Here is a 14900-nt window from a genome sequence, read left to right as displayed (position 1 = left end):
AAAAATCTTGCCAACAAATGGCCAAGAAAAGAGATACAATCTGCCATAAACGTCACAAAGAGGAGGCCAAGGAAAGAAATGGAAGAGTCCACAGGAGCCTCGTGGTTCCAGCTCCACAAGTGCTGCAGAAGAGGGGCTGGAGGTGTGCAGCAGACGAGAAGGCTGGGGGACAGGGGCCCCGGCTCCGGGGCGGGGTCTCCACGCAGGGACGGCCGCAGCGGGGTATCTGGTCCCTCCACATCGTGTGGGAAGTGGCGAAGGAAGCAGGGCCATCCTAATGATGCTCGGTGAACTAACCCCCGCAAAGAGGCAGGTGTGGCAGGACCAGAGGGGAAAAGGCATCGTATTAAGTCAATATCCTTCATAAGAGCCGGAAGAGGAGCCGGGGCGAGGGGCACTGACAGCCAGACCCCTCCCCGCCCACCCAGCAAATACAGGGCCAAAACCTCATCTTTATTCCCCATTTTTACCTGTGGGAGTGGAAAGAGCTGAAAACAACCGGTGGGTAAGATGAGAGAGGAAAACAAACGGAGGCCGATTCCCTCTGACGTTTTAGCCTCAGCCCTTAACAGAGGCCCCTGCTGGGAGCCAAAGGATCCCCCCTCCACCGTTTAGGACGAAGGTCCACCCACAACCAGGTAGAGTGAGGCTGGTACCACCACACGCCCGCCCCAAGGCCCGGAGGGGCTGCAGGAATCTGGAGCCTCTAAGAAAGGTGCACAAAGGCCAGCGGAGCTGTCTCCTCCTTCACCTGCTCTTCCAGACCACGAAGAACGTGAGGAGAACACAAAATACAGCTGGGAGTGTGACACAGCCCTCAGTCAGGGTGGGGGACAGCCAAGGACAACCCACCACTACAACGTCAGAGCGGCAGAAAGCACGCCGCACGCAAGAGGGACGAAGACAAACAGCAGAGAGCCACATCTGATGGACAACAGCAAAGTTAAAGGAAGAAAGAGAGGGCATTCAGAAAGCAAGAGTGTTCAAAACGCGAAAGAAAAACCTAGTCTGAGAGAAACTATAACTCTAATTGAAGAAAACATCTTACAAATGTTTCACACTTTCTTAATAAAAATGTGAATTCAATAAAAAAAGTTCAAAGAGGAAATGATATAAATAACAGATTATGATTAAGAAGCACATTCTGTGCTCAGAAAAATAACGTGATAACCAAAAGAAACAGAAGAAGTAAATTAGAAACAGCGAGGTACAGAATAGATGTATCTGAAAATCAGATTACTCACATAAAGGAAAGGCTTACATGAAAGCAGATAAAAGACTAATGCATTAAAAACTAGAGAGAAGCTAGTAAGTGGAGAAAACCTATGGAATGCACAACTGGGTCTGAGAAGCAGAGAAATCAAATCCAAAGCAGGAGAAGTACTCAAAATTAGAACACCAGAAAAAGTTCCCTGAAATGAAAGAATCCACAAAACAAACAAGGAAACTGAATTACAGGAGAGAGAACAACAGGCACTGAGCTGAGTGAGACATATGCTGATTAAGTGATCACGATTCACAACGAAGGAAGGCATTCTTCCGTCATTTTCAGGAGAGACAAAATAAAGCTTTCCTAACACTTCTCCACGGTATCATCAGACCACTGTATCAACAGATGCAGAAGAACCTCTACAAGGTCCTAAAGAAAGAAAGTGTATCCAGAGTTTTAAGCCCAGTCGCGTCATTCTTAAACTGTGCAGATAACAAGCAGACATTCTATTCCCAAGCACTCATGACCCTCCTTGAAGAAATGTCTTGACCATGAAATCCAGACAACCCAAACCTCAGGAATGAAGAAGCCGCCGTTGGAGGACAGCTGATGAATGCACGAAATCCACTTAACACACAGGAGCTGTGGTTACAATGCGAAGTGTAAGGGCTGCAAACCGTGACGAGGTAAAGGTGATAGAGCAGTGATTGATGTAATAGAGTGTCTGCCTATGTTTTCCTCTAAGAGTTTGATAGTGTCTGGTCTTACATTTAGGTCTTTAATCCATTTTGAGTTTATTTTCGTGTATGGTGTTACGGAGTGTTCTAATCTCATACTTTTACATGTACCTGTCTGGTTTTCCCAGCACCACTTATTGAAGAGGCTGTCTTTTCTCCACTGTATATTCTTGCCTCCTTTATCAAAGATAAGGTGACCATATGTGCGTGGGTTTATCTCTGGGCTTTCTATCCTGTTCCATTGATCTATATTTCTGTTTTTATGTTTTTATACTGTCTTGATCACTGTAGCCTTGTAGTATAGTCTGAAGTCAGGGAGCCTGATTCCTCCATCTCTGTTTTTCATTCTCAAGATTGCTTTGGCTATTCGGGGTCTTTTGTGTTTCCATACAAATTGTGAATTTTTTTGTTCTAGTTCTGTGAAAAATGCCAGTGGTAGTTTGATAGGGATTGCATTAAATCTGTAGATTGCTTTGGGTAATAGAGTCATTTTCACAATGTTGAAACTAAAAATAGAAGTACCATACAACCCAGCAATCCCACTACTGGGCATATGCCCTGAGAAAACCATAATTCAAAAAGAGTCATGTACCAAAATGTTCATTGCAGCGCTATTTACAATAGCCAGGACATGGAAGCAACCTAAGTGTCCATCATTGGATGAATGGATAAAGAAGATGTGGCACATATATACAATGGAATATTACTCAGCCATAAAAAGAAACGAAATCGAGTTATTTGTAGTGAGGTGGATGGACCTAGAGTCTGTCATACAGAGTGAAGTAAGTCAGAAAGAGAAAGACAGATACCGTATGCTAACACATATATATGGAATCTAAGAAAAAAAAAAAAAGGCACGAAGAACCTGGGGCAAGACGGGAATAAAGACACAGACCTACTAGAGAATGGACTTGAGGATATGGGGAGGGGGAAGGGTAAGCTGTGACAAAGCGAGAGAGAGGCATGGACATATATACACTACCAAACGTAAGGTAGATAGCTAGTGGGAAGCAGCCGCATAGCACAGGGAGATCAGCTCGGTGCTTTGTGACCGCCTGGAGGGGTGGGATAGGGAGGGTGGGAGGGAGGGAGACGCAAGAGGGAAGAGATATGGGAACATATGTATATGTATAACTGATTCACTTTGTTATAAAGCAGAAACTAACACACCATTGTAAAGCAATTATACTCCAATAAAGATGTTAAAAAAAAAAAAGTACTTTAAAGGAAAAAAAAATGATAGAGCAAATGCGGAGATGGGACCAGGAGAGCGAGAAAATATAACTGTGCTGCTCTCCTCTTCTTATTATAATTTTTCAACCAATGTAGTCTAAAACTAAAATATGGAGTAAAAATACATAATGATTCCAGTATGTTCTGGTTTGTAAAGTCACTTTTTTAATTTTAGAGGGATCTTTTATAGCATAGAAACATTTTCTCAAAGATCAGCAATTTCTTCTGTTATACTTCAGATTCTCTTCTATAAATTTAAGTAAAGTAAAATTTAATACTTTAATTAAAAATAGAACATATTGCATGTCTCATGCTTAATTACATTTCAAGCATGTTATTTTTCTATCTGTGTATATGCAAAGAAAGGTGCCTAGAATGTTCAATTAATGTTAAAAATGGCTAATTTAGGGAAGCAGGGCCAAAAGTGAATTTTTAAATAATTTACTCCTGGTTGTGTTCTACTGTTTAAACATCTCATAATAGCCACGTGTCACTTTTATAAACTTAAAAGTCAGGTTTAAATTATAAAAGCAAAAAATATATTTTGTTGAATTTTTAAAGAAAACATTAAAAAATGCTAACTATATAAAAATTTACAAAATACAAAAATTTATAAAACGGAGAGAATCCAAAAGAAGGAAATAAAAATCACTCATAGTTCCATATTCAGTGCCAATCACAGTTAACAGTTTCCACTCCTGGGATGGAAAGGACTTCATAAAGACAACATCAAATATTGAATAATTAGCCCCTTATATTTTCTCCCAATACTCTTATGGTCAATTTAATGGCATTTAAATATTTAATTGACCAGAGGTTACTTTGGGTTTTGGTGTAAAGTCAGAATTAAATCTTTTCTGCTGTTTGGTTAGTTGTCCTAAAGCCACGCTCTGAACAATCCATTCTCTGCTGGCCAACTTGAAATGCCACCTTTACCAAGTTCTGACCCGGAATTAAATACCCCAGGCTTGAGTACCCTCTATCATCCCAATTTTTCAGAGACCTCAACGTGCTCGGAAGCCCCTGGTCCACGGAGCAGACTCCCCCTGCCAGCCTCTGCTCAAGCGCCTTCCATCTGGAAAGCCTTTCTTGGCCCACTGTCCTGGTCTCTATTTCTATCTCTGTGGGACTAAGATTCTTCTCTCCATGAAGCCAGGTTCCTCTTATCCCTCCATCTGGTCCAGTGTCCGGTGCACACACAGGCCCTCCTTGTCCCCAAGGAACCAGTCTCCCTGACCACCCTCTCCTGCCCACGTGCTACAGCAGGCATCTGAACAGTGACAGGCAAGAGAAAGGACCCCTGGATTTTTGTTTTTAAAACATTAACTAGAATGACATTCATTTCAGCACTTCCACTTTGGAGACTTGTAAAGGTTTTTCTTTTTTCAACAATATTTCCCTTCTAATTTTGTTCCTACTGTTAATTACTTTCCATCCTTGTGACACTAAGGCAATAATCAGTCATAATAATTAGTCATATGCACCCAAGAGAATCCTTCTTCCAGGCTCCGGAGTCCTGCAAGGAGGACTTGGCTGTCCCCTGAGCAGACAGCCCTCCGGCGGGGGCACCATCTCGCCAAGCTCAGCTCTCTAGCGACCGGCCTGTGTGCTAAAGCCAACCTCAGGGCCCCGCCCCAGGCTCCAGGCAGCTTCCTGGCCGAGGGAACTTTCTATAAACTTGTCCTGGGAACAGGCACACTGGCGGCTGGGAGTCAGGGTTTGCCTTCAGGCCTGGTCTGTCCTCCCAGGATGGAGGCTTCATCGGCCAGTGCACTCGGCCGGTCCGAAGAGAAGGCAGAGAGGGACACAGACGCACCCAGGGGGGCTGAAGGGAGCCACAGCCACACAGACACTTCAGTGCCAGAGCCAGAGGGGCGCTGCCAACAGTCGTGGGATTGTGCGCCAGGGTGTTCTCCAAACTGATGGGGTGTGGGTGTGGGAAGATCAGCTCAGCCAGCTCCACAGGACGTCATGTGAAGGCCCAGCTCCCAAACCCGGAGAAGACAAAGGCAGCCATTGCTTCAAAGGCCACAACTAGACCCACTGGGTAGAAATTACAGGGAGGCAGACTTCAGGTGCAAGTAACAGCGAGCTTTCTACCCGGAGCTGCAGCTCGCCCTGGCACGCATGTGCACACACCACACGCACACAGCCGTATCAGGAGTGCCGCTGAGGGATTCTGAACTCACGGAAGACCAGGTCAGAGGGCCCCCCAAAGACTCTTGGGTTCTGACCTTAAAATGTAGCTAGAAAAGGGTTACTCTTTTTAGTTGGAGAAGATGTATTAAGGACCTATTTACAAAGCTTAATGATAGGGTGTAAGGAGGACACGGGGATGAGAGCAATATCCCCTCCTACTGACTGCAGAGCTGTTATCATCTCCAGGCCTGAATATGCTAGTGGAGAAGGTTCTGGAAGCTGGAATGAGACCATCTTGAGGGAAGGGCCATCTTGAGAGGAGCTGTCATCTTTGCTTGAAGGACACATTCAGACTGAGGTTACAAGACAGAAAGGGACCCAGATACATAAGTGCTGGACTTCATTTACTCCCATCTCTGAAGCCTGGCCAGAAACGGGTTACTCTTCAAACGTGTTCATTATCCAGAATTTTGAGAAGCATCAACTACACCCTTATACTGAGCCTTACTGGCTTTTAATAAAGCGAATTTAATGATAAAAGATTAAAAATAAGTTTGATCTTCTGATATTTATCATTAGGCACACATGACGTTCTATCTTCAAAATAAGCTGGCTAAGTCAGCTAGCCGATTGACCTCAAGCAGCGCGTGAGTGTCGTCCACAAGAGTGTAAGATCTGACACCGCACCGTCAGGAGCTTGAAGACACGTGTAAAAACTACACACTGCGTCGGAACATAAAACCCGCTTAAATCTTCTTGAGTAGCTACAAAAATGAGTGCTGGGAGGCTTCTCGGCATAATTTTACATGTAATCTCCGAGGAGACACAGGTTAAAATAAAAAAGACTCTGACTGAATGCATTCCAGCCACTGCCAGGGCAGGACACCAAAGGAAGCCAGGCTGCAGCCGAGCACACAGGTCCATGGCCACGCGGGTGCTGGCCTTTCGGAGGCTGGGAGGGGCCCAGTCCAGTGAGGGGACAGCACGGCCTTGTGGTCCCCCAACTGCAGTCAGAATGGAACCCAGCAGGCGTGACCCTACAGATCCCGATGAAAACCCAGTCCTCCTAACCTTCGCTTCTGAAGGTAAATCCGCTTATCTGGCAGCTTTCTAATTGCTTTAGGGAAAGGCAGATACAACGATAAACTTTACAGGCAGAAAACAGAGTCTACCCGGGAGAGACAGGGGCCTTCGTGCTGGGCAGGGACCAGGGAGGGACAGGACGCGCCATCAGGGTTTCACACACACGTGCCGACAGGCCCACCTGAAATTCTGCATGAACTGCCGGAACTTGTCCACCCTCCTGGCCAGTGGGACGATGACATTGACCAGCGTACCGGCCATGTTCAAATCCTCCTTCTTCACCTTCATGATGGGGCCAAACGGTCGGAACAAGACAAGGCGTCTGAACTCATGCTTGTGGTCCCCTCTGAACGTGAGCTCGTACAAAGTGCCTTTATCCTTTTCTGTGCGGTAGATCCCTGTTAACAGACACAAGGAGAGACAGTTCTAAAAATTAACCGTGGCTGCTGAGTGTTTTTAATAGCCAAGAGCTAGCACAAAATGCCTTACTTTAAAAAATTAAGATTAAACCTCCACACCTAATACTTATTAGAAAACTCAAAATGCTCCCACTTAAATAGCAAAAGAAATGAAAATACCATCAATTTAAAAATCGGTTATGAAGACCTCAAAAAAACACATGGCAAAAAGTTTGTAACGTTGTAATTCAAAAAGAGTCATGTACCAAAATGTTCATTTCAGCTCTATTTACAATAGCCAGGACATGGAAGCAACCTAAGTGTCCATCATTGGATGAATGGACAAAGAAGATGTGGCACATATATAGAATGGAATATTACTCAGCCATAAAAAGAAATGAAATTGAGGTATTTGTAGTGAGGTGGATGGACCTAGAGTCTGTCATACAGAGTGAAGTAAGTCAGAAAGAGAAAAACAAATACCGTATGCTAACACATATATATGGAATCTAAGAAAAAAAAAAGGTCATGAAGAAACTAGGGGTAAGACGGGAAGAAAGACACAGAACTACTAGAGAATGGACTTGAGGATATGGGGAGGGGGAAGGGTAAGCTGTGACAAAGTGAGAGAGTGGCATGGACATATATACACTACCAAACGTAAAACAGATAGCTAGTGGGAAGCAGCCGCATAGCACAGGGAGGTCAGCTCGGTGCTTTGTGACCACCTAGAGGGGTGGGATAGGGAGGGTGGGAGGGAGGGAGACCTAAGAGGGAAGAGATATGGGAACACATATATATGTATAACTGATTCACTTTGTTATAAAGGAGAAGCTAACACACCATTGTAAAGCAATTATACTCCAATAAAGATGTTAAAAAAAAAGTTTGTAACATTGGATACAAACCTGCATTTATACTATTCAGAGGCATTTAAAAAAGGACTGTAAGGAAATACGTCAAAATAAGACTGGCTGTGCTGTGGAGAAGGGTTATGTGTTTTTTCTTTTCTGCTATTTATCTACATTTCTACAATATGATAAGATACATACTTTAATATTATATTTAATTTAAGAAGTGTGTTAAAACGATCTCTGAGAAACGACAGCCATTTCATATGAAGTGACCACAGTGGTCCATTCGGGGCACTGGGAGCCACTCGGGCCGCTCCCATGGGTCATGTGGCCCCAAGGAAGCTTCCGGAAGCACTAAAGCAGACGGCATGTACAGTACCAGCACAGCGGCAGGTGCACGTCTTGCATAACTTCCCCTCTGGGAAGCAGCACAGCCAGCACCTCAGAGCCAGCCTACTTGGGGCGACGATGGGCCCCCCAAGTGTCGCCATCACTGGAACTCCACTGTCTCATTGCTGGGCGGACCGTGTGACCCAGCGTTTCGCTCAACAACGGGATGAGGCTCCGCAGGCCTGACCAGACGGAACTTCCCCACCTCGCGAGCCAACCATCCGCTGGGGCCTAAGTTCCACACCTCCCCGTGTCACTGGGCTTGTGGGTGTTTTCCTACCGGCAGAAAAACCCATCCAGTTCGACAAGTCACCAGAGAAGCGTCCTCGTCTCTCTTCTCTTGACTGGCCAGGTTTTCTCTTTCTCGTCCTCCCTTCCTCTGAGCCCCTACTTTGGCTGGGCCGCACCCTAGGCCCTGAGTAGCTACAAAGGCGACTCCACAGAAGGCATCCTCCTGGGCTCGCCGGTTTCCAGGCCTCTCTGAGCCCTTCTCTTTTCATCCTCACCCCCGCTCTCCTCTCTTCTGTGGGGGCCACAGGTCTGCTGCACAAACGCCTCTGTTCTTCCCGTTCCAGGAGCTGTTCACCGCACACCCCTGGCTCTGCGGCCTCTCTGATCTCCCTCCAGGGCCGCAGAGAGGAGCCTGGGCTGCGAATCTTCCAGGGGGCCTCACCTGCCACCACCCAGAGGTTCACACGCACAGCCCAACACCGGCGGCTCGGGGACTCGAGGACCTGGGTGCAGGGCTACGAGGATGGGGCAGAGCTCCCACCTGAAGCCCCCTGGGCTCCCCAGTGCAGGTCGGGGAAGCTGAGAGAAGGTCTGCCGAGCTCCTGCTGGGACGAGGTCCCAGCATCCCCACCGGGACCACTCATGGGAGAAGGGAGGGGCACTTCTCACGAGGCTCGGAGGATGTCTCTGAAAACGTGAAGTGGCTCCCTTCGAAGCCTGTTCACCCTTTCAGGCAACTGGTCCTCGCAGAGGACACGGGCTCTTCCCACCTCTGCTGCCCAGAGCAGTTGGGCAGCCACCAGCTCCCAGGGGCCCAGGTGAGGTGGGGCTGAGTCAGGAAGCAGTAGGCTCAGTTAACAGCATCTCTGCTGGACGGAAACACAGCTGTGACCCGGGGCCGGCAAGTACCCCTGCTCTCCATGGCAACCCCCGCGCAAGGCTGCTACAGCTGAACCTGCAGATAGCAAGTATGCGGGCCGGGATGGCTTCTCAGAATTGGAGTCATTTTCTTTCTCAGCACCAGGATCAGAATCATTAACTTATAAAATCTAAATCCACAGATTTGAAGATGCAGGTATGCACCTGTCTCAAGAGATGGGCGTGCATTTATAAAGAACCAGAGAACATAGCAGTCCTTATTAATAATGATTCCTACGACCATGCCTGCAGGGAGCCGCACCAGCATCCTGGGGGACAGGAGCAGCCTGCCTTCCTGGTTCCCGGACACACCCTCCCCCAACACCTCCGGGACCACCAGGAGCCAGTGGACCAGGCTGATCTCAGCCACAGCTCCAGCTGCTTTGTCGGCATCACCCGCATCCTGTGCCTTGAAACAGCTATTACAGCAGCAACTTTTTAGCATATTTCCCCGTACTCTGCCTAATTCAATTCATTATGTCTTAGAAACCTGATTTTAGATCCCTTAATCCCATCTATTTTAAATAAGTTACTTAAAGCTCTCTTGCAGCCTGTGTCCACCAAAACCCTGCCCCAGCCCTCGTCCACCACACCCACAGGTACGTCCCCCCACCCCAGTCTCCTTGTGACATAAGGACAGCACCTAAACAAAGCCTGTGCCTCCTGGAAACCTTCAGGGATGGAAAGTCGGACAGTCTCCCTCTGAGAGAAAGGGAGCAGAAGCACCGCGGCAGGATTGGGTTTTCAGCCAACGAGCTGCACGCACAATGGCAAAGGCAAAGCAGGTTGGCCACGCGAATACCTCCCTGGTTATATTTTATAGGGCAGTATCATTCTTATCCACTATGCAAATTAAAGATCAAAATAAGGACTGGGCTTCCCTGGTGGTGTAGTGGTTGAGAGTCCGCCTGTCCAGGAAGATCCCACATGCCGCAGAGTGGCTGGGCCTGTGAGCCATGGCCACTGAGCCTTGCGCATCCAGAGCCTGTGCTCCACAACGGGAGAGGCCACAACAGTGAGAGGCCCGTGTACCGCAAAAAAAAAAAAAAAAAAGAATAAAATCCACCCCAAACGGGCCTCCCTGGTGGCGCAATGGTTGAGAGTCCGCCTGCCGATGCAGGAGACACAGGTTCGTGCCCCGGTCCGGGAAGATCCCACATGCCGCGGAGCGGCTGGGCCCGTGAGCCATGGCCGCTGAGCCTGCGCGTCCGGAGCCTGTGCTCTGCAACAGGAGAGGCCACAACAGTGAGAGGCCCGCGTACGGCAAAATAAATAAATAAATAAGGACTCTGGAGCTGGCTTAGAGCTTAGTCTAACGCCTTTTCCCTCTTTCCGCCACTAGGTGCCGACCTTCCTGTGAGTTTGCTGTTTCTGCTCCCCGTTCAGGCAGACCCGTGCTTGACCTGCTCTCCTCCAGGGGTCCAGGCCCCAGGACCAACAACTAGATGCGGACACCTCCAGGAATCCAAGATACAGCTCCTCGGTCTGCTGCAAATGTCTGCTCCTTCAGTAGGCGAGGAGCTTACCAGATGCGGACGTGACCCCTCCATCCTGCCTTCCACTTAAGGACCTCAGAAATCATGATGCCGAAGGTCCCCGCCCTCACGTCCCCACCCTCACTCAGGACGAGTGGACATGGCTGCGGCCAGTGCTGCACTGCTGAGCCCACAGGTGCCTCCACTTTCATCCCCGCCTTTCCTATCTTCCCGCATGGAGCCCAGGTCCCCCAGCTAGATACCTGCCGCCTCTGACACCCCTGCCCCACTTCCAGGGCCCGGTCCATCCTGCACATACCCTGGGGCCCTTAGCTTCCTATAGCATCACTCTACTCCTGCTCTGGCCCAGCTCAGAAGCCCCCTAGCTTCTCACAGCCCAGAGAGCAAAGCACCGATACTACAGCCAAGCCTTCAAACCCTCCCTCATCTGGCTCCGAACTCCTGTCCTAATTGTACGTCCTGCCCCTGCCTCAAATGAAACTGGGTTTATGTCGAGCATGTAGCATATACAACTACTCTTCCCCCTGGAAAAATTGGAACCGAAAGTGCAACGCTGGTGGGAATGTAAAATTGTGCAGCCATGGAAAAGAGCCTGGCAGTTCCCTCAAAAGTTAAACACAGAATTATAATCTGACCCAGCCATTCCACTTCTGGGTGTGCACCCAAAAGAGCTGAAAACAGAGACTTGAACAGACACGTGTACACACATGTTCACAGCAGCATCATTCACAGCAGCCAAACGTGGCAACAACTCAAACCTCCATGAACAGGTGAATGGATGGACAAAGCGTGGTCTATACATGCAATGGAATGTTACTCAGCCTTAAAAAGGAATGGCATTCAGACACATGCTACAGCATGGATGGACCCGAAAACACGAGCTAAGTGGAGTCAGCTAGACAGAAAAGGACAGAGACTATATGAACCCCCTCGTACGAGGAGTCTAAAGTAGTCAAATTCACAGAGACAGGCAGTAGACTGGGGCTCACCAGAGGGTGGGGCAGGGGGAGGGGACTTAGTGTTTAATGGGCACGGAGTTTCAGTCCGACATAATGAAAAAGTTCTAGAAATGCGTGGGGATGACAGTTACACACAATGTGAGTGTACTTAATGCCAATGAACTGTACACCTAAAAATGGTTAAAATAGGGAATTCCCTCGTGGTCCAGTGGTTAGGACTCCATGCTCTCACTGTGGAGGGCGCAGGTTCAATCCTTGGTTGAGGAATTAAGATCCCATAAGCTGCGCAGTGTGGCGCCAAAAGAAAAAAAGCTTAAAGTGGTGAATTTTACGTTATGTGTATTTTACCGCAGTAACTGCTGTCCTGTGAAAAGGCCTGGCACTTTCTCAAGACACAGGTCCCCACTGGTCCCCCCTCACCCCTTCTAAACAGGACCCTCCTCCCCTGGGAAGATTCCCAGGCTTTCTCAATCCTAAGTGATCGCTCGCTCCTCCAGACACGCGGATCTGAGAGCTTAAACACCTCTGTGTGGAGCTGCCCTCCTGGCCCGTGACACATGTGCCCCCAGACATGGTCTACTCCAGCCTCTCATTTTACAGACAAGTACACCGAGACCCAGGGAGGCTGTTTCCTCCCTCGAGGTCGTCTTCCATACCCAACACGAACCCCTCAGAGCAAAGGAAGCAGCAGCAGCGTCTGAGAAGCCAGACAAACGACATAAGGTCTGTGGTAAAAACCACAGTTCATAGCTCCTCTACCCTCGGATAACCCTTACAGGCCCCCTTGGAGCTTTTCTCTTTCTTTTACACATAGGTCTAACAGCTGCTAAATAACAATTATCTGAGTTCAGAGTCTACAACACATTAAAAGTAGTAAATTTTGAAAAGGGGGGGGATTTTCATGAAAAAAAAATTTCCAGAAAAAGGAAAGTATATGCGGAAAGAAAAGGTGTAACAGGCAGAAATGCTGACAGTAGTAAGTAGTGACAGGTCACCTCCTAACAGCAGGGGGAGACAGAATGTTATTATTTTTTTTAATTTAACAGAAATGTCTGGGATCATCTAATATAAAGAAAAAAAAATACTCCACCCATGTAAACTGCCTTTGAAGACATCAGCGTAGGAACCTAATCTCCTTAGTCTGTTCGGAAAGAGAAACTGGGACATACCTGAGAAAGATTTTATTTCACAATGGTAATTTTCTACTATTGTGGTGCTTCAGTTATCTAGAGAATTCCACTTAGATGAAACGTCTCACTCTCAGGCCACGTGGGATAACAAGACATCATCACAGTGCCATCTGTTGCCAGCTCTATATTCTTAGGGAAAGTAGCAGACATTTGACATTTGCGAAAGACTGCTGTGAATCCCCAAATGCTCAGAGACCACAATGTAAATAATTCTCCCCATAAAGACAGTAAAAAGTAACCACTTTACAGCTTTCCACCTCTGCCAGGTTACGGGACGCCTGCACACACCTTGTTTCTCCTGCATCACAGGGCATCAGCTCACAGCCACTTCTGTACTCGTCCTGACTCTGGTTCATCCCCATTAACTTTCACTAAACATTTCTTTTGATAAGAAACGGCTGCACCGACTGATGTCCTTGCTGAAACAATTCATGAATCCCCTTTTTTATTCCTATTTATTGCATTTGTTCATGCTATAGATCCATGCAGACAAACTCAACACTTGGTACTTTTTTTTTTTTAATCACTTTTATTTATTTATTTTTGGCTACATTGGGTCTTTGTTGCTGCGTGCAGGCTTTCTCTAAGTTGTGGCGAGCGGGGGCTACTCTTCATTGCGGTGCGCGGGCTTCTCATTGCAGTGGCTTCTCTTGTTGTGGAGCACGGGCTCCAACACTTCGTTCTTAATCCATCAAGAATTTCTAAGAACCTCACTTACTGAGGGTTCCTCCTTACTTCATCACTGATACTGGCAGTCGACTTCTTTTCAGAGCCATCTTTTCCCCACAAAGCTACAGATCAACTCCATGAAGACAGTCATGTACCTGATACTAAGTGGGAAGCGAAGACGTGTTGTGAACCCAGCGCAGCAGTGGGCTGGGCTCCTCACCAGGTGTACCACCAGTCACGCACAATTCATAGTCACATGACATGGTTATTTTTATCCTTATTGATTTTCCTTATGGGTATCATTCACCATGGACTGTGTTCTCCGTTAGAGATATAAAGAGGGTTGTGATAAAAAAAAAATCATTGTGGGGACTTCCCTGGTGGCACAGTGGTTAAGAATCCGCCTGCCAATGCAGGGGACACGAGTTCGAGCCCTGGTCCGGGAAGATCCCACATGCCGCAGAGCAACTAAGACTGTGCGCCACAACTACCGAGCCCGCGTGCCGCAACTACTGAAGCCCGCATGCCTAGAGCCCGTGCTCCGCAACAAGAGAAGCCACTGCAATGAGAAGCCCACGCGCCGCAACGAAGAGTAGCCCCCGCTCGCCGCAACTAGAGAAAGCCCATGCAGTAGTGAAGACACAATGCAGCCAAAAATAAATTAAAGATTAAAAAAGAAAATCACTGTGCTCTCAGAATTCACATTCTAGAGAGAAGGCAGACAGGTAAACCAAAAAGGCACGTATAACATGCTAAGCACCTGAGAGTCTGCCCACGGTGCAGGGAGCAGAAAGGAGGGCGTCTCCACCTGCTGAGAGTGTGGACAGGCTGACAGATGATATTTCACCAGAACTGGAGACTGGGCGTTTGCCAAGACTACAAAATCAGAGAGAACATTCCACGGAAAGATAACAAAGATACTGAACAAACAAAACCAACTTGTTATGTTTGGCAAACTTGCAGCAGTTCAGCCAGGCTGGGGCACAAGAGGCAGGTGTAGGAGGTGAAGCTGGGCAGTGAGGTAAGGGCACAGCACGCTGGCCACCAGGGCCTCCTAGGGAGCAAACCCTCCCCGAGCTCAGGGGAGAGGCGAAGTGGCATTAGTGCCATCTCCTGACAGCGGTGTGGATGGAGGACGGGGGTGATATCAGAGCACTGAGGGAAGAAATCCTGTGACTCAGCAGGAAGCTGAGACAGCGCCAGCGAGAGGAGGGCAAGTGGCAAAGGCTGGAGAGAACCAGTTAGAGGTGAGAGGGCAGGCGAGGGGAGTGAGCTGCAGGTGAGGCGAGGCCTGAGTTAAAAGTCTGAAATGCTGACTTGAGGAGCTTGTGTCTGAAGCTCAGCAGACGGGCCCTTTGCAGAGTGAGATGCCCCAGAGTTTGGGGGGCTGCGG

At 47.9% G+C, this 14900-nt stretch overlaps 1 protein-coding gene across 1 annotated transcript in view; it reads right to left on the bottom strand.

Annotated features, from left to right (window-relative positions):
* Positions 1 to 14900, bottom strand: part of CSGALNACT1 (chondroitin sulfate N-acetylgalactosaminyltransferase 1) — an 85076-nt gene that overhangs the window by 34793 nt on the left and 35383 nt on the right. Inside the window, exon 2 of the mRNA XM_022571380.3 lies at positions 6584 to 6800. Within this exon, the coding sequence (XP_022427088.1) occupies positions 6584 to 6800 (217 nt within the window). The remainder of the gene's footprint in view (positions 1 to 6583; positions 6801 to 14900) is intronic.

The sequence above is a fragment of the Delphinapterus leucas genome, chromosome 21 (assembly GCF_059928025.1).
Source record: "Delphinapterus leucas isolate spDelLeu-1000000601 "Yukka" chromosome 21, BTC_Dleu_Yukka2, whole genome shotgun sequence".
In the NCBI taxonomy this organism is placed as follows: Eukaryota; Metazoa; Chordata; class Mammalia; order Artiodactyla; family Monodontidae; genus Delphinapterus; species Delphinapterus leucas.
This window is presented reverse-complemented; position numbering and strand designations above follow the sequence as displayed.